The 22130-nt window shown below is 40.3% G+C and overlaps 1 protein-coding gene and 1 long non-coding RNA gene across 9 annotated transcripts in view; one reads left to right on the top strand and one right to left on the bottom strand.

Annotated features, from left to right (window-relative positions):
- The window catches only part of poc1b (POC1 centriolar protein B), a 46872-nt gene extending 26246 nt beyond the window's left edge, over window positions 1-20626 (bottom strand). For 7 of the 8 annotated variants that reach the window (XM_055650619.1, XM_055650623.1, XM_055650624.1 and 4 more), the window contains exons 1-9: window positions 20467-20626; window positions 18528-18612; window positions 14485-14656; window positions 12553-12732; window positions 9876-9983; window positions 9134-9249; window positions 7603-7736; window positions 6047-6115; window positions 2406-2558 (exon numbers count right to left, since the gene is read on the bottom strand). In XM_055650619.1, coding sequence (XP_055506594.1) covers window positions 2406-2558; window positions 6047-6115; window positions 7603-7736; window positions 9134-9249; window positions 9876-9983; window positions 12553-12732; window positions 14485-14656; window positions 18528-18612; window positions 20467-20481 — 1032 coding nt within the window. In that variant the 5' untranslated portion in view covers window positions 20482-20626. Of the gene's footprint in view, window positions 1-2405; window positions 2559-6046; window positions 6116-7602; window positions 7737-9133; window positions 9250-9875; window positions 9984-12552; window positions 12733-14484; window positions 14657-18523; window positions 18614-20466 lie in introns of those variants that run through there. The other variant, XM_055650621.1, reaches the window with a different exon arrangement.
- Window positions 20627-20726: 100 nt separating this feature from the next.
- The window catches only part of LOC129706362 (uncharacterized), a 38211-nt gene continuing 36807 nt past the window's right edge, over window positions 20727-22130 (top strand). The window contains exon 1 of the long non-coding RNA XR_008725042.1: window positions 20727-21337. This is a non-coding gene — a long non-coding RNA (uncharacterized LOC129706362). The remainder of the gene's footprint in view (window positions 21338-22130) is intronic.

The raw sequence follows: 22130 nt of genomic DNA, 5'->3' as shown, positions 1-22130 counted from the left end.
GGTTCTCCCCTATCCACGCTACTAGTTACATCCTTGAAAAATTCTATAAGATTCGTCAGACATGATTTACCTTTCGTAAATCTATGCTGACTTTGTCCAATGATTTCACCACTTTCCAAATGTGCTACTATCCCATCTTTAATAACTGACTCTAGCAGTTTCCCCACTACCGATGTCAGACTAACTGGTCTGTAATTCCCCGTTTTCTCTCTCCCTCCCTTCTTAAAAAGTGGGGTTACATTTGCTACCCGCCGATCCTCAGGAACTACTCCAGAATCTAAAGAGTTTTGAAAGATTATTACTAATGCATCCACTATTTCTGGAGCTACTTCCTTAAGTACTCTGGGATGCAGCCTATCTGGCCCTGGGGATTTATCGGCCTTTAATCCATTCAATTTACCCAACACCACTTCCCGACTAACCTGGATTTCACTCAATTCCTCCAACTCCTTTGACCCGCGGTCCCCTGCTATTTCCGGCAGATTATTTATGTCTTCCTTAGTGAAGACGGAACCAAAGTAGTTATTCAATTGGTCCGCCATATCCTTGTTCCCCATGATCAACTCACCTGTTTCTGACTGCAAGGGACCTACATTTGTTTTAACTAATCTCTTTCTTTTCACATATCTATAAAAACTTTTGCAGTCAGTTTTTATGTTCCCTGCCAGTTTTCTTTCATAATCTATTTTTCCTTTCCTAATTAAGCCCTTTGTCCTCCTCTGCTGGTCTCTGAATTTCTCCCAGTCCTCTGGTTTGCTGCTTTTTATGGCTAATTTGTACGCATCATCCTTCGCTTTGATACTATCCCTGATTTCCCTTGTTATCCACGGATGCACTACCTTCCCTGATTTATTCTTTTGCCAAACTGGGATGAACAATTTTTGTAGTTCATCCATGCAGTCTTTAAATGTCTTCCATTGCATATCCACCGTCAACCCTTTTAGAATTAATTGCCAGTCAATCTTGGCCAATTCACGTCTCATACCCTCAAAGTTACCTTTCTTTAAGTTTAGAACCATTGTTTCTGAATTAACAATGTCACTCTCCATCCTAATGAAGAACTCAACCATATTATGGTCACTCTTGCCCAAGGGGGCACGTACAACAAGACTGCTAACTAACCCTTCCTCATTACTCAATACCCAGTCTAAAATAGCCTGCTCTCTCGTTGGTTCCTCTACACGTTGATTTAGATAACTATCCCGCATACATTCCAAGAAATCCTCTTCCTCAGCACCCCTGCCAATTTGATTCACCCAATCTATATGTAAATTGAAGTCACCCATTATAACCGTTTTGCCTTTGTCGTTTAAACCTTTCCTCTCTCACCATAAATCTATGTCCTCTGATTCTTGATTCCTCCACTCTGGGTAAAAGATTCTGTGCATTCATCCTATCTATTTTCCCCATTATTTTACACATTTCTATAAGATCACCTCTCGGCCTCTTGAGCTCCAAGGAATAAAATACTAGTTTACCCAATCTCTCCCTATAGCTCAGACCCTCAAGTTCTGGGAATATCCTTATAAATCTTCTCTGCACTCTTTCCAGCTTAATTACGTACTTCCAATAGCATGGTGACCAAAACTGAATATAGCATTCCAAATGTGGCCTCACCAACATCTTGTACAACTGTAACCTAACGTCCCAACTTCTATGCTCAATATCCTGACTGATGAAAGCTCGAGACTCCAAACATGTTCTTGACCATCCTATCTACCTGTGATGCCACCTTCGGGACCTATGTACTCCTAGATCCCTCTGGTCGAAAACACCCGCAGGACCCTACCATTCATTGTAAAGGTACTTTCTTACAGCTTGGCTGTCTGCTTTAAACATAACATATCTCACTCCATATTTCATAGGTGTGAAATAGGAAGCCTGAGCAAGTTGTAGAGGTGGGTACACTGGACACGTTTAAAAGAAATTTAGACAGGTACATAAAAGATTTAAAGGGATATGGGCCCCACACAAGCAAATGGGACTAGCGGCTATAAAAAGTGTTCGACATGGACAAATTGGGCTGAACGATCTGTTCATGTGTTGTGTATGAAGGATCTGTAGATGCTGGTTTTACACCAAGATAGATGCAAAATGCTGGAGCAACTCAGGCAGCATCTCTATAGAAATAGAATAGGTGATGTTTCAGGTCGGAAACATTCTTCAGACTAGGGAAGGGTTCCCGCCCAAAGCATCACCTATTCCTTTCCTCTAGAGATGCTGTCTAACCCACTCAGTTACTCTATCTATCTATCTATCTATCTATTATGTCTATCTTCTGTTTCTGTATGACTCTACGAGTGTCGATGCACAGTGTCTCAGAAAGTCAATGCCTACATTAATTAGGTTCATACAGTTTTATTTCTTTAAATGTCTCTCTGTGACTGACAATATTATATAATCACCTGTATAGTTTGAGATCTGGTAGTATGCCGGTGAGGAATTCTTGGGTGAATGTCAGTAATGTGAGGAGGGGGATCAGGATTTGTTCTCATAATATTGCGTTTCAAGGCTTCTGTGTAAGGAATACTATCAAAATGTGTCTTCCATACCAATACCTGCAAAACAAAGAAACTGCTGGCAGAATGTAATGCAAACAACAACTGGTTTAAAGTTTAGGAAAATAAAACAAATCAGAAAATAAAATTAGGAAAAAGTAATGAGAAGACATTGGAGGATACTAAGAAATCATGGGATTACAACTGGGTACAGCTGTATGTGACATTAAGATGTTCTGCAAGTAGCTTGGACTGAACCTTGACTAACCCTGACGAGTGACAAAAACAAAGAAGAAATCAATAACCAAAATGTGTGTAGGTGTATTTAGATGATACTGGAAATAAATTGTGTGTACAACTTAATTAAAAACTTAACCACATGAAGGTAGAAGTTTAAACAGTATTTCAACTAATCTTCAGTTAGTTCCCGTCAGCACATCAAAATCTACTCTCACCAATTTAGAATTCTATATCTTGGTGTGGTCAATGAACCTGCAGTTCCTTCCCCCGTTTTAGACCTCTCCACATCCTGCCTTAATATTTCTGACATTTAGTGCACTGAACATGGGATTTCATTAGCTTTAGATTTCCCACAACTCATAGCCCAAATAAATTATGTATATACAGTTGCATTTCAAGAGTTTGCACTCATTGGAATGTTCTGCCCTCTGCTGGTAGAGCCACCCGTTGCAGAAAATGCCACTTTTAATAGCAAAGGGCAGCAAAGTTAGCTAATCTTTTTTGGCAGATCTTTGTGTTCCCTCCATTCTAATTCAGAATTCAAATTTAGGGATACAGTGCGGAAACAGGGCCTTTGACCCACCGGGATTGCACCAACCAGCGATCATCCTGTATGTTAGCACTATACTACAAACTATGCACAATTTAAATTTTACCAAAGCCAATTAACGTACAAACCTGTACGCCTTTGGAGTGTGGGAGGAAACCAGAGCACCCAGAGAAAACCGATGTTGTTGCAGGGAGAACGTACAAACTCCATACAGACAGCACCTATAGTCTGGATCAAACCTGGGTCACTGGTGCTATCAGGCACCAACTCTACATTTGCGCCACTGTGCTGCCCCTTCGTAACATTTTGAAATGATAAAGTCAGCTGTGGAGCAAAAACTTTAGTAAGCTTGTCATATGGCTTAGAAAATGCGACAACTGAAGACTGCCACTCTTCTTACCCCCTGATCAGCTAAAGAGATATTGTTCAACCATATTCCCTGTAGGAATGCAACAAATGAGGCCCACAGTAAAGTCCTGCAACTAGCTTTGAAGTATCAGATTTGGTTTAATCAAGAGTAAATGTTACAAGTACCATCATGGGTGGAAATCGCTTTAAAAACATGGGGGCCCGACATCTAGGACAGGGGTCTGCAACCTACGGCCCCTGGGCCGGATCCAGCCCGTAACCCAAAATCATCCGGTATTCGCGACCTGGGCACTACAGCCAGACTTACCAGCCGACCTGGTCGCTACAGCCAGTCCTAGGACAGGTGAGCTGACCTGGGCTCTACAGCCAGTCCCGGGGCACGCAGCAGACCTGGGCGCTACAGCCAGACCTGCCAGCCGACCTGGACGCTACAGCCAGTCCCAGGGCAGGCGAGCCGACCCGGGCGCGCAGGTGACCTGGGAACTGCAGGTCCTTTGGTCCACTGTTTCTGCGCCGATCATCAATCAATCACCCTGTACACAATGGGCACCATCCTGACACACTAGAGGTTCGAATTTGGACAATTCGTACTGAAGCACTTAACCCACCTACAAGTCTGTTGGCGGCAGTGTGGGCAGCGACGCCCTGTGTCCCGGGGCAAAAATGCAGTTGTCTCTGCGTACCTGACAATGACAATAAATTGAATCATTTCATTTCATTTCATTTTCACTAGCACCTTCCGACACACTAGAGACAATTTACAATTTACTGAAGCACTTAACCTACAAGTCTTTGGAGTGTGGGAAGCCAGTCCCGGGGCAAGCTGACCTGGGAACTGCAGCTAGTCCTGGGCTGCTAGATTCTAGGAGCTGGCAGCTTCCAACTGGAATCGACTTTGAGGGCTCCGATCGCAGAGCCTGTGAATTTACCATCTTGGAGCTGGCTGACTTTGGAGGCTGTGGAGAAGGTTTTGCTGCAACGCGATTCATAAAACATGGGGGGGGGGGGGATTGCCCCCCACCTCTCAAAACATGGGGGGAGGGGGGGAAATGGGATAGCCCCCCCCCCAAGATTTCTGCCCATGAGTACCATGGATTTCAGAGTTATGGGCAAAAGACTTCACTGGTCACAACTGGAGCTCCTACCATTAGTGTTGCGATGAAAGGTCTCCAACTTGAAAATGCTCACTCTGTTTCTAATCCCTCAAATACAGCCTGACTTTCAGAGTATTTCTAGTAATTTCTCTTCTTGATTTAGATTTCCACGTCTGCAGTTCATTTGATTTTCATGTAATTGGTGTGCGTTTTGTACTGCTTTGTCAACTAATGATTCAATTTACAATGTTATCACAGACTCCTTGAACATTTCATTTTGTTGGACATACAACATGGAAACAGCCCTTTGCATCAGTGCTGACATCAAGCTGCCAATTTAAACTAATCCTAGTATAGGAAAGAATTGCAGATGCTGGTTTAAATCGAAGGTCGACACAAAATGCTGGAGTAACTCAGTGTCTTTTTCTCTCCACAGATGCTGCCTGCCCCGCTGAGTTATTCCAGCATTTTGTGTCTACCGACACTAATCCTATTTCATTCTCCCCACATTTCATTCAACTCCCTCCGAGATTCTACCACCCACTTACATATTAGAAAATTTACACAGGGCAACTAAACTATTAATCTGTGCAGGGTGTGGAATGGGAGTCGAGCACTAGAGGAAACCCCACATGGTCACAGAGAGAATGTGATTAAACTAAACTTCCTAAATGACAACTGAGGTCAGAATTAAACCTGGGTTTCGGGAGCTGTGAAGTAGCAGCTTGCTGTGTCACTGGGGCCTCATGAAATACTATCTGGAAAAGATAAATGCATTTAATTCAATGGAGACAAACAGGTCTGAGAGTTGGGGGCAATGGATTTAGAGGGACGTTTCAGGTAGTTTACATTATTTTGAAATGGAAGCTACAAACAATACAACTAAACATACAGAAGTTTGCAACATTTTAAAGCACAACAACTGAATCCATAAGTTTTTAACTATGACAGCGTATTAGTTTAGTTTGGTTTATTGTCAAGTGTACCGAGGTATAGTGAAAAGCTATTTTGTTGCATTCTTGCCAGTCAGCATTACAAGCAGACGTTGTGAAATGCTGACAGACCTAGGCTAATTCCTGCTTGGGACTTCTTGCTGAGAACCGCTCAATTTTCCTTCAACCAATGGACGGGAATGTCAGTGTCTTAACAGATTAGCAACAAACCTTATTAACCATCACTCACCGTGAGAAAGGAAGTAAAGTTAATGTGCACAGGAAATGAAAGGCAGATATCAGATAATTATAATACTTCTGAAATAAGGGCAATTATTAGTTACAGGAAACAAAGTGTCAAACCTGTGCATCACTTCCACCAGAAGCAAAATATTCGCCTTGCCTAGAAAATGCCACTGCAATTACAGGACCCTACAAAAAAAAATTATTTGTTAGGATGAATGCATAATTTGCAAATAAGTCTACTCTTTGGACTTTATTTTAGACTTTAGAGATAAAGTGCAGAAACAGGCCCTTTGAGTCCGGGCCGACCAGCGATCACCCCATACATCAGTTTTATCCCACACACTAGGGACAATTTACAATTTTAACAAAGCCAACTAACCTACAAACCTGTACGTCTTTGGAACGTGGGAGGAAATGAGAGTACCCCGAGAAAACCCACACGGTCAAGGGGAGAACGTACAAACTCTGTACAGACAGACAATAGGTAATAGGTGCAGGAGGAGGCCATTCTGCTCTTCGACCCAGCACAGCCATTCAATGTGATCATGGCTGATCATCCCCAATCAGTATCCCGTTCCTGCCTTCTCCACATATCCCCTGACTTCGCTATTTTTAAGAGCCCTATCTAGCTCTCTCTTGAAAGTATCCAGAGAACCGACCTCCATCTCCCTCTGAGGCAGGGAATTCCACAGACTACAACTCTCTGTATGAAAAAGTGTTTCATCATCTCCGTTCTAAATGGCTTAACCCTTATCTTAAACTGTGGCCCCTGGTTCTAGACTCCCCCAACATCGGGAACATGTTTTCTGCCTCTAGCATGTCCAAACCCTTAATAATCTTATATGTTTCAATAAGATTCTATCTCATCCTTCTAAACTCCAGAGTATACAAGCCCAGCCACTCCATTCTCTCAGCATATGACAGTCCCGCCATATGGGAATTAACCTTGTAAACCTATGCTGCACTCCCTCAATAGGAGGAATGTCCTTCCACAAAATAATACAAAACCCATAGTTAGGGTCAAACCTGGGTTTCTGGCACTGGGCAGCAACTCTACTACTGCGCCACTGATATCTCTCCTGTTATGAATGCCATGTGCATTAAGATAGAACCATTAATTTTATCCTATAGTCACATTCTATTTGCTGGTGCACGTTTGCACATATAGTCCAGTCCGTCCGTCCCTATGCACCTCTTTATATCTTTGCAATACATGATAAAATCACTTACGTCACAACACCCCTATTTGAATGCCCTTGTCCTCATTCCTGACGTGCTCCTGACTGGATGCCTCTCAATTGTCTCCCACATGTGATCTATTTCTTTCCCTCTATGGATTTCTGTGCATATAAGATTCATCGTGCACAAAGGCATGTACCACTTTCTTATTACAGGAGCCAGGCATAAAAATCCACTGGCCCTCCACACAAGGTGCCCACTAATGTGCACAATAATGTGTAAATTTGCACTTCGTACAAATTCTACACAGCGTTCTTGTAACTGCACGACACAACCTTTCCATTGATTAATGATTCATACAATAAATGACGAGTTTGATTTAACAGTTAACACAATTAAGTTAAAACTAAATAAGCAACACATTGCTTAGAAACTGAAGAACTGCAATAGGTCATTGAAAAAGGTTGCATCTTTACACGTATCATTATTTTTACCTGGTGTCCGTGGAGTGTGTAAAATAGTCGTCCTTCCAATAAATCCATGATCTTGAGAGTACAGTCACTGGATGCAGTAATAAGGTAGTTACCAGAAGGATGGAAAGATAAGCAGTTCACTGAAGCACTGTGGACTGTTTGGAAAAGTGACGGTCAGTATAATTTGAAGTGCTTTGGTGAACTTTTTGAATAAGTCAATGGCTACAATTTTTTTCAATACATCTGCATCTCAATATATTTTAGCACATATTTCTGCATTTGTCCCAGGCGGCTTTCCATTTACCGACATCTTTAATATACCTCTGCGACCAGATGCATTACTAGATGCACAGTATCTAGTAGCAACCCTTCTAACCCCTATTGTATAATGCAATTGCAAAAATTGGGAGTAGTTAGGAGTTTTTAAACATATACGTAATGATTCATTAATTACTCTTTAATATAAAATCAAAAATAATGCTGTTTTGGTTTTACTTGGCATGTTACTTAATGATGCAATTATCTTTTAAAAGATTTTTAACTCCTTTGGAATCTCAAAGATCTCTTATTTCTCAATATAAGAGTTTCAATCATCCTGACGAGAGGGCTTGCACATTGGACCATCGGCAACGGCAAGTGCGGAGGGTTCAAGGCCCCGACCACGGGTGACCAAAGAGGAAGATGACTGAACTTTATTGCCTTCCATCACAGTGAGGAATGTTGATTCCACTGTAGTGGATGTTTATGTTAAATTTATTTTATGTGTGTATTGTGTTCTTTTCACTTAGTATGGTAACTCAAATTTTACTGTACCTTAGTTGGTATACGCGAGCTTCAACTTGAAGAGCACGTTTGAGCTATTTTTAATGTTCAACAACCAACAGCAAGCAGCAAGGTGCTATTGACCAAATTATTCATTTTAATATAGTACATTCACTGATGCTACAACATTAAACTTTGCCATAAAACCTTGAAGGTTAGGCCAAAATTACCGTGATAATCTGTCTCCCATTCTTTCAGAATGATCCCTCCCATCTGCCTTTTCCATTCTCTGCCTCACATGCAGACATCCTTCTTGTCATTTCTGCTGGAATTCTTCCCCACCTCCCCCTCACATTACTCACTTTACATAAACACTCATACAAACTATAAATAGTAGTAGTTTGGAGCCCTTGGAAGGCCTAGATAGAGTGTATGTGCAGAGGATGTACAGAGAGTAAAGATGCTGGACAGAAGAAAATGGTGTTAAAACAAATAATAACACAAGGAAATGAAACTGGCAATAAAAAGATCCTGAAAACTTCTCAATGGAAATCTGACTTAGATTTGATCAGTAACTGCAATATATGGAGATAATTATTTAAAGGATATTAAACTGATTTATAATCGCATACATTCATCATTTTATTAACACCTCTGCAACAAAGCACTCAGAAATGTGTGAACCCAGATGCAAACAATTTAGTCGCAAATGCTACAAACATAAGATTCATATTTTTAAAATATTCACATAAAAGTTCTGTAAAACCAACTAAGCGCATCAATTAATCACCTTTATAGTGTTGTAGAAGTTTGCTTATCCGGATATCCCAAAGTTGCACAGTATTATCAGTTCCTGCTGAAGCTACACATGTGCCACTGGGGTTAAAGTCCACAAAGTTTGCAAACCTAGGTTAAAGTAAATAGCACAATATTTTGAATATTAGTAAACAGGCAAGCATAATGCAGTAAATAGCAAGAGTTTGGCTCCTTACTAGCAGTATCAAAATACTGCAAGTATTATGGATGGACAGCTAGATATAATCATGTTGGAAGTGTTACCAAGACAGAATAAAAAGCATTTTATGAAACATCAGTACTTTAACCTGGAGTCCAAAAAGAACAAATAATTCTCCATCATACATGGATCAACTGCAAAATAGGTCCAATTACCTGGTTTTGCTCAGTTACAACAGTGGTTTGATGAGAAAATAGGTACAAAATGCTTGAGCAACTCAGCGGGTCAGGCAGCATAGGTGACATTTCGTGTCGGTACTTTTCCAACTGGAGATGTCACCTATTCTTTTTCTCCAGCGATGTTGACTGTCCCGCTGAGGTACTCCAGCATTTTGTGTCTATCTTCGGTAAAAAGCAGCATCTGCCATTCCTTCCTACACAGTGGTTTAATGAGCAAAGCAAGGCAAGCAGCTGAACATTAAAATCAGGTATTTGCAAGTAATGCCATGAGATATCCAATGCATCTCTCAAAACGAAACTATATGGAAATACTTGAGTATAAAAGAATATAAACGTACCCTCCATGACTTGTAAAAGTATTGATACATTCTCTGCTTACTGTGTCCCAGATCTTAATAGTTCTGTCATCACTACAGGAAACTATAAGCCTTCCATCTGGGGAGAACCTGCTCAAAATAATGCATTTGAAATGCAATCAGAATTTAGTAATTGTTTAAAAAATGTACAATAACTTCTACACTTGAATACCACTAAATGTGGGTCTCTTTAGACAATTAAACATTTAACAACACTTGCTTACAAGAATTGCTGGTGCAGCAGCACATTGGTAGAATTTCTGCCTAACAGCGCCAGAGACCCAAGTTCAACCCCAACTACCGCTGTTATCTGTATGGATTTTGTACATCCTCCATGTGACTGCTTGGGTTTTCTCTGGGAGCTTGAGTTTCCTCCCACACTCCAAAGTGGTAGTGCTAGTGTACACTGGTGATCACTGGTTGGTGCGGACTTGGCCGGTCGAAGGGTCTGTTTCCATGCTGTATCTCTAAAGTCTAAAGAATGTTAACTCGTCACCAAAGAAATATTGAATAAAATTGATGTACCAAGTTTGCATAGCATAAACCATACAAATATAAAACTTGAAGTGCATAACAGTTCAGCAGAGATTTACTGGAGAATAGAGCAAGGACTTTATAAACCTCCATGACGTTGCACCTGGAAATTCAAACATCTACATCTTCAGGTGCCCCTCTGGCAATTCTCTGGCAACCTCATGGAAGGTTGGTTAAGAAGGTTCAATGGTTGGGTATTAATGGTGGAGTAGCAAGATGGATTCAACAGTGGCTGAATGGGACTTGCCAGAGAGTAATGGTGGATGGTTGTTTGTCAGGTTGGAGGCCAGTGACGAGTGGGGTGCCACAGGGATCTGTGTTGGGTCCACTGTTGTTTGTCATGTACATCAATGATCTGGATGATGGTGTGGTAAATTGGATTAGTAAGTATGCAGATGATACTAAGATAGGTGGGGTTGTGGGTAATGAAGTAGATTTTCAAAGTCTACAGAGAGATTTATGTCAGTTGGAAGAGTGGGCTGAAAGATGGCAGATGGTGTTTAATGCTGATAAGTGTGAGGTGCTACATCTTGGCAGGACAAATCAAAATAGGACGTACATGGTAAATGGTAGGGAATTGAAGAATGTAGGTGAACAGAGGGATCTGGGAATAACTGTGCACAGTTCCCTGAAAGTGGAATCTTATGTAGATAGGGTGGTAAAGAAAGCTTTTGGTGTGTTGGCCTTTATAAATCAGAGCATTGAGTATAGAAGTTGGGATGTAATGTTAAAATTGTACAAGGCATTGGTGAGGCCAATTCTGGAGTATGGTGTACAATTTTGGATGCCTAATTATAGGAAGGATGTCAACAAAATAGAGAGAGTACAGAGGAGATTTACTAGAATGTTGCCTGGGTTTCAGCAACTAAGTTACAGAGAAAGGTTGAACAAGTTAGGGCTTTATTCTTTGGAGCGCAGAAGGTTAAGGGGGGACTTGATAGAGGTTTTTAAAATGATGAGAGGATAGACAGAGTTGACGTGGAAAAGCTTTTCCCACTGAGAGTAGGGAAGATTCAAACAGGGGACATGGCTTGAGAATTAAGGGACAGAAGTTTAGGGGTAACATGAGGGCGAACTTCTTTACTCAGGAGTGGTAGCTGTGTGGAATGAGCTTCCAGTGAAGGTGGGGGAGGCAGGTTCGTTTTTATCATTTAAAAATAAATTGGATAGTTATATGGATGGGAAGGGAATGGAGGGTTATGGTCTGAGCGCAGGTATATGGGACTAGGGGAGATTATGTGTTCGGCACGGACTAGAAGGGTCGAGATGGCCTGTTTCCGTGCTGTAATTGTTATATGTTATATGGTTATTTGTTACATTCTTGAAGAACTTTATGTTCAGTTAACCTCCAAGTTAAAAATACTAATAAAACAAATGCACAATTTTCATACCAGTTAGTAACATGCTAGATTCTTGTTTAGGAAATGGAATAACTAAAATATTATGAAGGGAAGAAAAAATGGACACAACTCTGTAAACATTAGGGACATTGCATTGCACTTAGTTGAGCATTCTACTGCACATTCCAGTTGTGGGCCGAGCATCGAAAAGGTGTCTAGAATTTCGTGACCCGTGTCTGGGAACAACTTGAAATTTAGCAAAGATTTAGATAACATATAATTGAGAAGGAAGTCATAACTCGTCAGTGCCAAAAGTTGCACATTAATTAATTAAGCTAATTAGAAAATGAGATCGAAAAAGCAAGTGCCATCTAGTGTTCAATGCTCATATTACTCCATGGGAGCCTAATGTGGTGCCTAGGCTGGGTGAGGCGGCCAATCTCAACCTAATTGGGACTTCCGTGGCCGTTTGGTGGGTTGAATTTGGCCCCTGCGGCTGGGTCTCGGGCCCAACCAGAGCAGCCAGATCTGTTCGCATAGTCGATTACCGAGGCCAACTTTGCTGGCCGGCATCTCGGGCCCTCGGCAGCCTAGGCGAACCGTTCCGGCTCCTCTTGGTCTCCGTGATCTCTGTTGGTCTGGCAAAACGGGTAATCCAGAATTGCTCTGGAACAAAGGGTTGCCGGAAAATCGGTGGTGGACCTCTACCAAACTAGGTTATGAACAATTTTCAATATTATCCATGTAAAGCTCACTAGGTCAGCCATTATTTGACAGAAACATACCTTGCACATCGCACCCAGTTATTGTGCTCTTTAAAGGACAACAAAAACCGCTGCTGATGAGCATTCCACACCTTTACTGATTTGTCATCGGCTGCTGTAACCAGGAAATTCCCATCGCTGGAAAAGTTCACACTGCGAACTGTGGCACTGTGGGCTGTGAATGCAGTTGATGCACCTTTACTAAACAAACAATATCAAAATCACTTCAGTGTTTTCTAAAGTCGAACAACCCAATAATGTAGGAAAGTCAAAACTGTTTTCAATTTGGGCAAATGTCAAGTCAATGACTAAAACATTAAAAAAAAAGAAAACATCTGCTATTATACTTGAGGAAATGACTACTATTACTTCAATTTATTATTTTCATATTCAAAACATTTATGTACAATGTGGATAAATATTTTCACAATAAAATAACATTTTGTGCCTTTTATAACTAAATGAAGGTTCATGATCTAAACATAGCTGTAATATTAATTAGAATACTTATATGACAATTTATCATTCTTTCAACTCTTATAATGTAATAAGTATCAGGAATATAGAGAGATGTGTACTAACTTGTACTGACATGAAAACTTAACAATAGTCACAAAGAACTGCAGATGCTGGTTTACAGAAAATACTGCAGTAAGTCAGTGGATCAGGCAGCAGGACTGACTTGCAAGGATAAGCCAGCATAACCATGTCAAAAGCAAACACTTATTAAAGAGGATCTAGGCATTACTTTAAAATAATTAGTTATGAACATTACAAAGCGATTGGAAAACATGTTTTATCAGTATTGACATGACATTAATGTACAGTGAACAGAAATCGAGTATTTACACCAAATGTGATCCAATGTGATTCGATTCAATGCTCGATTCATTGCTCCCATAGAACTAAGAGGGACACAGGGAGAGGAAAGTGAAATCAGAGAGGAAAAAAAGAGGCACATATCTGAGATGAGCAAGCAGCAAGTCCCATTTGTTCGTATGTTCAACCCTGATTTTTGGCATTTCACTAAATATAGCATCAAGGAACCCTGGTAAAAATGCAGACAATATGTAGCTGGCAGTAATGATGTGGGTGTGGGGGGGGGGGGGGGGGGGGGGGGGGGGATGTTGGGGAAGGGGGGTGTTGGGGAAGGCAGGGGAATCTATCCACTGACGAGTGATATCACACATAAAATAATGGCAACTCTAATAACATTCAATAAGTTAAATTCCATAAAGGATGAAGCATCAACTTCACTCTCATACAATCTAAACATTCAATCCCTCCACACAGTGTCTGCACTTTATACTGTCTATTAATGCATGAATATTGGGCACCACTGCCCACAACGTTTCCCAAAAACAAAACTTCTACCACCAAGAAGGAGAAGGGCAGCAGGCACAGAGCAACATTAGCACTTACAAGTTCCCCTTTAATCTACATACCATCTTCCTTCTTGCAATATCTGAAAAATAAGATAATCTGTCCAACCGACTACCACCCATCTTTAACCTCTTCTGGCAGAAGATCATGAAGGCCGATGAGTGCATCTGGTTCAAGTTAATTTGTATCTTTTCCAAGCAAGAGACTCCTTGCAATAGAACTGAAGGATTTCAAATGTGCCACTTTCGAGGGTGATAAGGAAGTTGCAATAAATGCCAACCTTGTCAACAATGTCTACATTCTATAAAAATGAATTCAAGTACAAATAAGAGGCAAGCAAAGTGAAAAATAAAGCCTGAGAGATAAGGAACACCAAGCAATGCCTTGAGATCCACTCTTTTGAAAGTTTGAAAACATTCCACTTTACAGTATTTCAGTTTAGAAGTGTTACCTATAACTTGCCATGAACAATACCTGGGGAAATCTGCTATTTATATGTAAAAAAAATAACTACAACCTAAAATGCATTTGTACCACATTATTAAATAAAGGATCAGTAACTCTACTCACATATTTGGAGTCCAGAGTCTAACAGTCTTATCTCGTGAAGCAGATGCCACCAGGTGACCTGATGGAGAGAACTGGACGCACATCACAACATCCCTGTGTCCTGTAAATCGGTAGGCTCGAGTTTGAGGTTTCAAGTTCCATATCATAAGGTGCTTATCAAATGAGGTAGTTGCTTCAGAAAAATATTTTAAAAAATCAATATTAGAAGAGCAAAAACTTAAGAAACTGGAAATGTGAAATAAGAAAATGTTAGAAGTACCTTGCAGGTCAGGCAACATCCTCAGACAAACAAACAGTTAAACAATTCAGATCAAATCTTTTCATCCGATTGTTCTGTTTACAGGTCATCAAGCTTAAATGTTAACTGTTTCACTCTCACCACAGATGCTGCCTGATCTGCTGAGTTGTTCCATCACGTTCTTTTTTATAACAAGATTAGTATTTCATGATTTTTGATATGACTCCTTATAATCAATCACAGTTTCAGCTAAACAATTTGAGCATTTTGTTATTGTAGGAAATAATTTATGCTGTCTTTTATCTAATTGCAAAAACAAAACCTCACAAATTCTGTTCAGAATGCTACAACAGTATGCCCACTTCCTCTACAGCAGGATTGAGCAAACATATAACTAGACTAGGACAGTCTCATATTAGTCTAGTTCACAGAGAGATGACCACAAAAATAGATTAAACATCCATTTAAACAGTTAGAAATAATCAATTGAGTGGAATGTACTGATGAAAATAGGTGAAAAATGCTTGCGGAGAAATTTGTATATCCTTTACACACAATGCAGTTGCGTTTTTTCAATGCAGAAGAAAAATGTACAAAAACCCCTTTAAAATGACAGAATTTTTTAAAGGCGAAATGGTACAAAGAAAATCTCTGCACCTCTTTTGTATATTTTATGGATGAGTGAATTACTTTGAGTGCTTGATATAATAGATCAAAAGTGTTTTAAAAGGCAATTCAAGTCCTCGTTAATAAGTCTTACAATTTATTACTGTATTTATTATATTAATTACAGAAAGTATAATGATTCCCAGCAAGACATGATACTCGTTTGCTAAGTATTTTCCTTGGCCTTATTCTGCAAAACACCCAAAGGCTCGACGATATTTTGCCCAATCACATGCTACATCAGATGAACTTGATAATTTTCAGGCTTTAGGTAGAATAGAAGTGTTATCACAATTTATTATAGATTGTGCCATTTATTTAAAGGGAATTTTTAATTTTGTATGCACAATGGCATAATACATAATAGTGACCACATATCGAAAAAATGTGTTGGTTCTTACTCGCAGTGCAACATCCCAAGATTGTGAAAGGCACAAATATGTTCCTCTCTGACCCTTTCTACAATAATTCATATGTAGTGCTGAAGGATATGAGAGGTGTTGTTTAGGTGTTGTTTAATTTATTATACATTAGAATGAGCAGACACTTGGACAAGTGCAGAAATTGATCAGAGAAAGCCAGTACAGATTTGTTAAAAGTTGATAGAGGTTTCTCATAAAATAACAGAGGTATGTGTGGAACTTAAAAAGGCTTTTAGTAAAATGCCACATAACAGGTTTACAATTAAGATGGAAGCCCATATGGTAAAAGAGATTCCAACAGCATGGATAGAGAATTGTATAGTGAACGGGAGATATATAGATTTTTGGAGAAACAAGGAACCGCAGAAGATGGTTTATAAACAAGATACAAAGTGCAAGAACTCAGCAGGCTGTGGACAGGTGACGTTTCTGGTTGTGACCCTTCGTCAGGCTGATTTTTTTTGGACTGGGAGAAACGTATAATGAAGTGTCTACAGATGTCTAAAACTTGTATGTGTAGTGAACAGTTAAGAAGATATGCACAGTCTAGTGAAATAGTCAGATAAAATTTAATGCTGAGAAATGCAAATTGAGTGCACAATTCTAAAATAGGTACAAGCCCAGAATGATTTGGATATATATATATATATATATATATGCAGTTAACTAACTCCTGAGAAGTTGTTAGTGAGTCATTGCTGTTCTTCCAATGAGGTTATTCTCACAATGCATGGGAGAAGGAGCAAGTCCAAGATTTAGAACTGGCGACAATAAAGGAACCAGGAATGATGTGCAATTGGGATTCCCAGAATAATTCCAACCTATGTTAAAGCATCTCTTAAATCTGGCTGCATGCATCAGTGGATGGTGAAGGAAATTGGAGTACATTCAACTCTATGAAGCTAGACACAAAATGCTGGAGTAACTCAGCGGGACAGACAGCATCTCTGGAGAGAAAGAATGGGCGATGTTTAAGTCTGAAGAAGGGTCTCGACCCGAAACGTCACCCATTCCTTCTCTCCAGAGATGCTGCCTGTCCTGCTGAGTTACTCCAGCATTTTGTGTCTACCTTTGAATTAAACCTGCATCTGCAGTTCTTTCCTGCACAAAAACTCTATGAAGCTGCAGCTTGACCATTAGGTGGAGCAGTTCTCTCAATTTATGCAGTTACAGAGTGCTGGAGTCTCTGTGGTAATAGGCAGCATCTCAGGAGAACATGGATAGGTGACATTCTGCAGTTCCTAGTTTCCACTCCCAACTTATGTATTGGTCTCCAGATATTAACAAAGAGGACTTTTCCAGAATTGATTGTGCTAAGACCACATATTCTTTTTTCAGGCATCAAATTATATTGATAGACAATAGACAATAGGTGCAGGAGTAGGCCATTCGGCCCTTCGAGCCAGCACCGCCATTCAACGTGATCATGGCTGATCATTCACAATTAGTACCCCGTTCCTGCCTTCTCTCCATATCCCTTAACTCTGCTATCCCTATGAGCTCTATTGAACTCTCTCTTTAAAGCATCCAGAGAACCAGCCTCCACTGGCCTCTGAGACAGAGAATTCCACACACTCACAACTCTCTGTGTGGCCCTTGGTTCTGGATACCCCCAACATTTCTCTACCTTGCCATTTGGTATGATTTTTCTCTCAATATTTTATGTCTCACTACCAAAACCATCCTCAAAATGTTGTTCTTTGAACTTTGTTTTCAACTCATCCTGCAATGTAACCACTCACTGAAGTATTTTCTATGAGCAGTAGCCAAATAATAAAACGGTCAAGGAATTAGAAAAAGAAAATGACATTAACATTTTGTGAATCATTTCTTGTTATGCACTGTTATCCATTACTTTGTTGGCAACCAGACTAATAATGTATTATTTAAAAAAAAACTAAAAACAATATGCTCCATTTACTATTGCTCTTTGGCAGACCATTAAAAATAGAATACAATTACGTTTACTAACCATTAATGTAATTTTCATCAGTATATACATTTATTTGCTTTGCTGACTAAGGTTCAATGCCACTAATACATAATTGCAATTAGATTACGAATAATTGTTTCGGAGGCTGAAGTTAGGAGGGGTGATCAAAAGTCTGATTTAAAAATTGGGGCAAGGCAGAAGGGAAGAGGCGCAGCACAATAGCAATAGAGAGTAATTTCCTCGCACCATTCTGCTGTTTTGCACTTTATTTTATTTATTGATGTTTTTTTTATTACTGTAATTATATTGTTTACTCTGTGAGCTTCATGCAAACTAGCAATTTCATTGCATAGTTCACTGTGAAACATAATGAAGTTATAGAAAATGTTCAAATGTATTTGACAGTATAGCAACTTTAAATAAATTAAGCATTTAAACTACTTCTCATTTAGAATTGGCAGGGTAATGAAGGCTGAGGTTTGGAGGGTGATCATAAGTCTGATTTAAAAATTGGGGTAAGGCAGAAGCAAAGAAGCAACATGTCAAATGTCAAATTGTCCACCAAAAAAATAGATTACTGAGCACCACAATAATATACAAAAGCAATCAAAATCATTGATATGTTAAACATCATTTGAATACAGAGAAGTCATGGGTCGGGGGGTAACAACATTTTTCAAAATAGTCAAGGAAACCCAAAAATGCAAACAACCATCAATATGTTTCACAGTGAAGTATGCAATGAAATTTCAAATATAAAACAAAATGTCCAATACTTACTTACCCAGTTGTTTGTTGTTTGGATTAAAATCAACACTTGTAACTACATCTTTATGACCTTTAAAGTTGTGCTCTAAGCTTGGATCATCCTAGGATATTAAAACACAAATATGCCTTATTCGATTATCAATTTTCATTGCCCCACCCCACCTTTCTTTTCCAGCTTTCTCCCTCTCTATTCCAATCAGTCTGAAGAAGCGTCCAGACCTGAAACAAAATCTGCCCGGATGCTGGCTGACTAGCTGTTCCTCCAGCACTTTGGATTTTATTCAAGGTTTCAGTATCTGCAGTTCCGTATATCTCCAAATAAATCATCTACGTGTGAAATATGAGCATCTGAAAGTTTATTTTTATGCATAATAACCAGTACCTATTCTACAAACATGAACACAATATCCAATGAAGTCAATAATTAGAAAAATTAATACGAAAGGAACTGCAGATGCTGCTTAACAAAAAAAACACGTGCTGGAGTAACTCAGCAGGTCAGGTAGCCTCTCTTGAGAACAGATGAAGTCGGGTTTCTCTGGAGAAGGTGTCCCGAGCCAAAATGTCACCTATCCATATTCTCCAGAACTAATGCCTGACCCACTGAGTTACTCCAGCACTTAAGTGTCTTTTTTCTAAGAAATAGTAACAGCTTCTCTTTCCATTGCTGTTGTCTGACATGTTGAGTATGTTCACCGTTTTCGGCCTATGCATAACATTTTCGCCTTCTTTAACACGTCTCATGCCACATGACTGATACATTGGGAAATAACATATTTAATCGTATATTTTACATGGTCCTTCCTGTCAATTACTAATAAGTTCCCTTGACAGGTAAAGCCAAATGGGTACCCTATCGTGGCTACATTAATAGGATTATGAGCCCAGCAGTGCAATTAATGATCTTAGGTACAAATTAAAATATCAACACAACAGATGGGGAATTAAATAAACTTGGAAAATTGAAAAGATAGTAATCAGTAATTATTATGCCATGGCCACTCAATTGTGGCTTAAAAAAACATTGGATTGTTGCTTTAAAACCTCCAGACCAATAACAACTTGGTTGTCTCAAATTCGGATGCTTTTTAAAATGACTTAGCAAATCATTCAAGGGAGATCATGGAGGATTAATAATTGATGTTCTTGCCAGTAGAATTTATATCACAAGAAATAATAAATATTTTGAAATCAGAAGTGCTATGTAGGATATTTAATCATAAAGTTCAATGGGTGAGCTTTAAGGACTTGACCGCAGGGGTATCAAGGAATCTATTCCATTCCTGTCACCTTTGTACATCCAACATTAAGAGTGAACTTCATGAATACAGTCTCCTGACATCTATATGGACACCTATGTGGACATCTATGTGGAGCAATCCACTAACCACAGAATGCTTAAGTTACAGAATCAGTACACAAACACTGAACCAAACACACAAGCTGGATTATTTAAATTATATAATTATTGACCCTTAAACATTAACCGTTTCTCTTCCAGCTGCAAAAGGGTGGTCAGGCGGGCCCTTAAACATTAACTGTTTCTCTTCCAGGTGTAAGTTCCCAGCATTTTTCCTATTCATTTCATATTTCCAAAATTAACATTAAATTTTAAATTAAAAAAAAATTAACAACCAACTTGTTGCAAAAACAAATCTGGTTGATGTTCCACAAAGAAGGAAATCTGCCATCTTCACCAGCACAAGCAAAGACGCTTTGAAATCCTAATCAAACTTTTTATTGATCGTGCAGCATCTACCTTGCGCGAATGTATGTTGGGGATATCAATGAGGAATTGAATGTGGAATTGAGAAAGACTCAGGTGGCAAAAACCCGACAAGGCTGATGGAAAGGCAGCAAAACAGTGGGCCAGTCGCGGTTCGATGGGCAGAATGGCCCCACTATTGCTGTCATGAAGGCTCCGATCCTGAATTTTCTGTTTCTTTCATCCTTACCAGGGCACAGGCCATGTCATTCAAAGGGTGCGGTAAGGGTGAGAGTGAGTTTAATAAGTCCTCAGCCCGTCTCGAACTCGCGGTGTCAGCCGCACTCGCTCTCCTTCTCCTTCTCCTTCACCTCCTCCGCCGAGCGCTCGCCATCTTGGTGAGGACTTGTCCCATCGGCGGCCCGTGCGCATGCGCCGCCTGACCCCCCCACATCCATCACATAGCGCGCGTGCGGCCGCCGCTCAGATTCAAACCGCGGAGCAGTTGGGCACAAAGATCTTTGGTTGGGCAGGCGGCTGCAAGGCACGCCTGCGCACTGGCTCCCAGCTCAGGATAATCCACGGAAGGTCGCCGAGGTCCCTCGTCAAACATTCGCAGGGGGAACTTTGCAAACAAAAGATGGGTTCAGCAAACCAGCCATCGTCGGAGAGAAGGGGCTATTAAAATCAGACGCTGCTGTCTGACAAAACAGCAAACACGATTAAAATAACTTCTAGGAAGTCAATCCGCAGAGATGCGGGACATCATCTACCGCAGTCCAGCAGGTTCGATAGAACACCTTCCCGCTCGCAGGGACCGCTGGGATTGGGCATCGGCCATTGACTCTCGGCCGGCACATTACTGGAAGACTGGAAAATTGAAATGAAAAAAAACAGGACGTCAACAATTTCACCGTCGGTGTTGCCAATTTATTTCCCCCATGCATTTTGAACTGGAGGACATACTTGAACGATTAAAACAAAATACATCTCTTTAATAATTCTGAAGGTCGCGCCACGAAATGTCACTCACTCCTCTCCAGAGATGCTGTCTGTTCTGCGGAGTTACTCTCTAGCATTTTGTGTCTACTTTAATACGGGGCGCTGCCCTATCCCCGATGGTAAGCGGAAATTGTTTTCTAGCATGGTAAAACTGGTTCCTAGCATGTTTAGAGGCAGAAAATGTTCCAAACAATCGGCCATTGGTCATTGCCGGTTTCAGTTCCGAGGTCCATCTTCAGAACTGAGAAAACATGATTGGCTTCATAGGGGAGGGGGGGGATGAATGGATATTGATTTCTTATTGTGTGCACCGAGATGCAGTAAAGTTCTTGACACAAGAAATTGTATTTGCTGGTTTACAAAAAAAGACAAAGTGCTGGAGTAACTCAGCTGGAGTCAGGCGTCAAAAGTGAACTGTGAACGATTAACAACGGGGATCTAGCAGGTCTTGAGTGCTCGGCAAAACGGGCGACTAGTCAACGCTTGCTCTCGCCAATTAAAACGCGGCACCATCGGGAGCTCTAGTGATAATCTTGTTTTGCTTGCTGTCCACAATCAAGGCGGCAGATTGTCTGAATTGTGTCAGATTAAGAAAAAGGGAGGTGTACAGCAGGCAGTGAAGAACCCAAATGGCATACAGGACCCTGGTGAGACCACACCTGGAGAATAGGGTGATTTCACGAAAGGTCACTGGAGCGTAGATCCGCACCCACGTGACCGAAAATCTCAAGTGGAGGACATGCTATACATCCGGCACATGTTAGTGAATGGGAAAACACGCACTTTCACACCCGTTAAAAACATCGAAAACGGCCAGTTTTTGAGCTGCAATTTACTGTGCCAGTTGGGGTGACCGTGAGGCACAGCTACCTAAATTTACAGTCCTAAAAAAAGATAGAAACTAAGGTAAAT

Source organism: Leucoraja erinacea, chromosome 19 (assembly GCF_028641065.1).
Source record: "Leucoraja erinacea ecotype New England chromosome 19, Leri_hhj_1, whole genome shotgun sequence".
Classification (NCBI taxonomy): domain Eukaryota; kingdom Metazoa; phylum Chordata; class Chondrichthyes; order Rajiformes; family Rajidae; genus Leucoraja; species Leucoraja erinaceus.
Note: the sequence above shows the minus strand (reverse complement) of the source record. Positions and strands in the feature narration are given on the sequence as shown.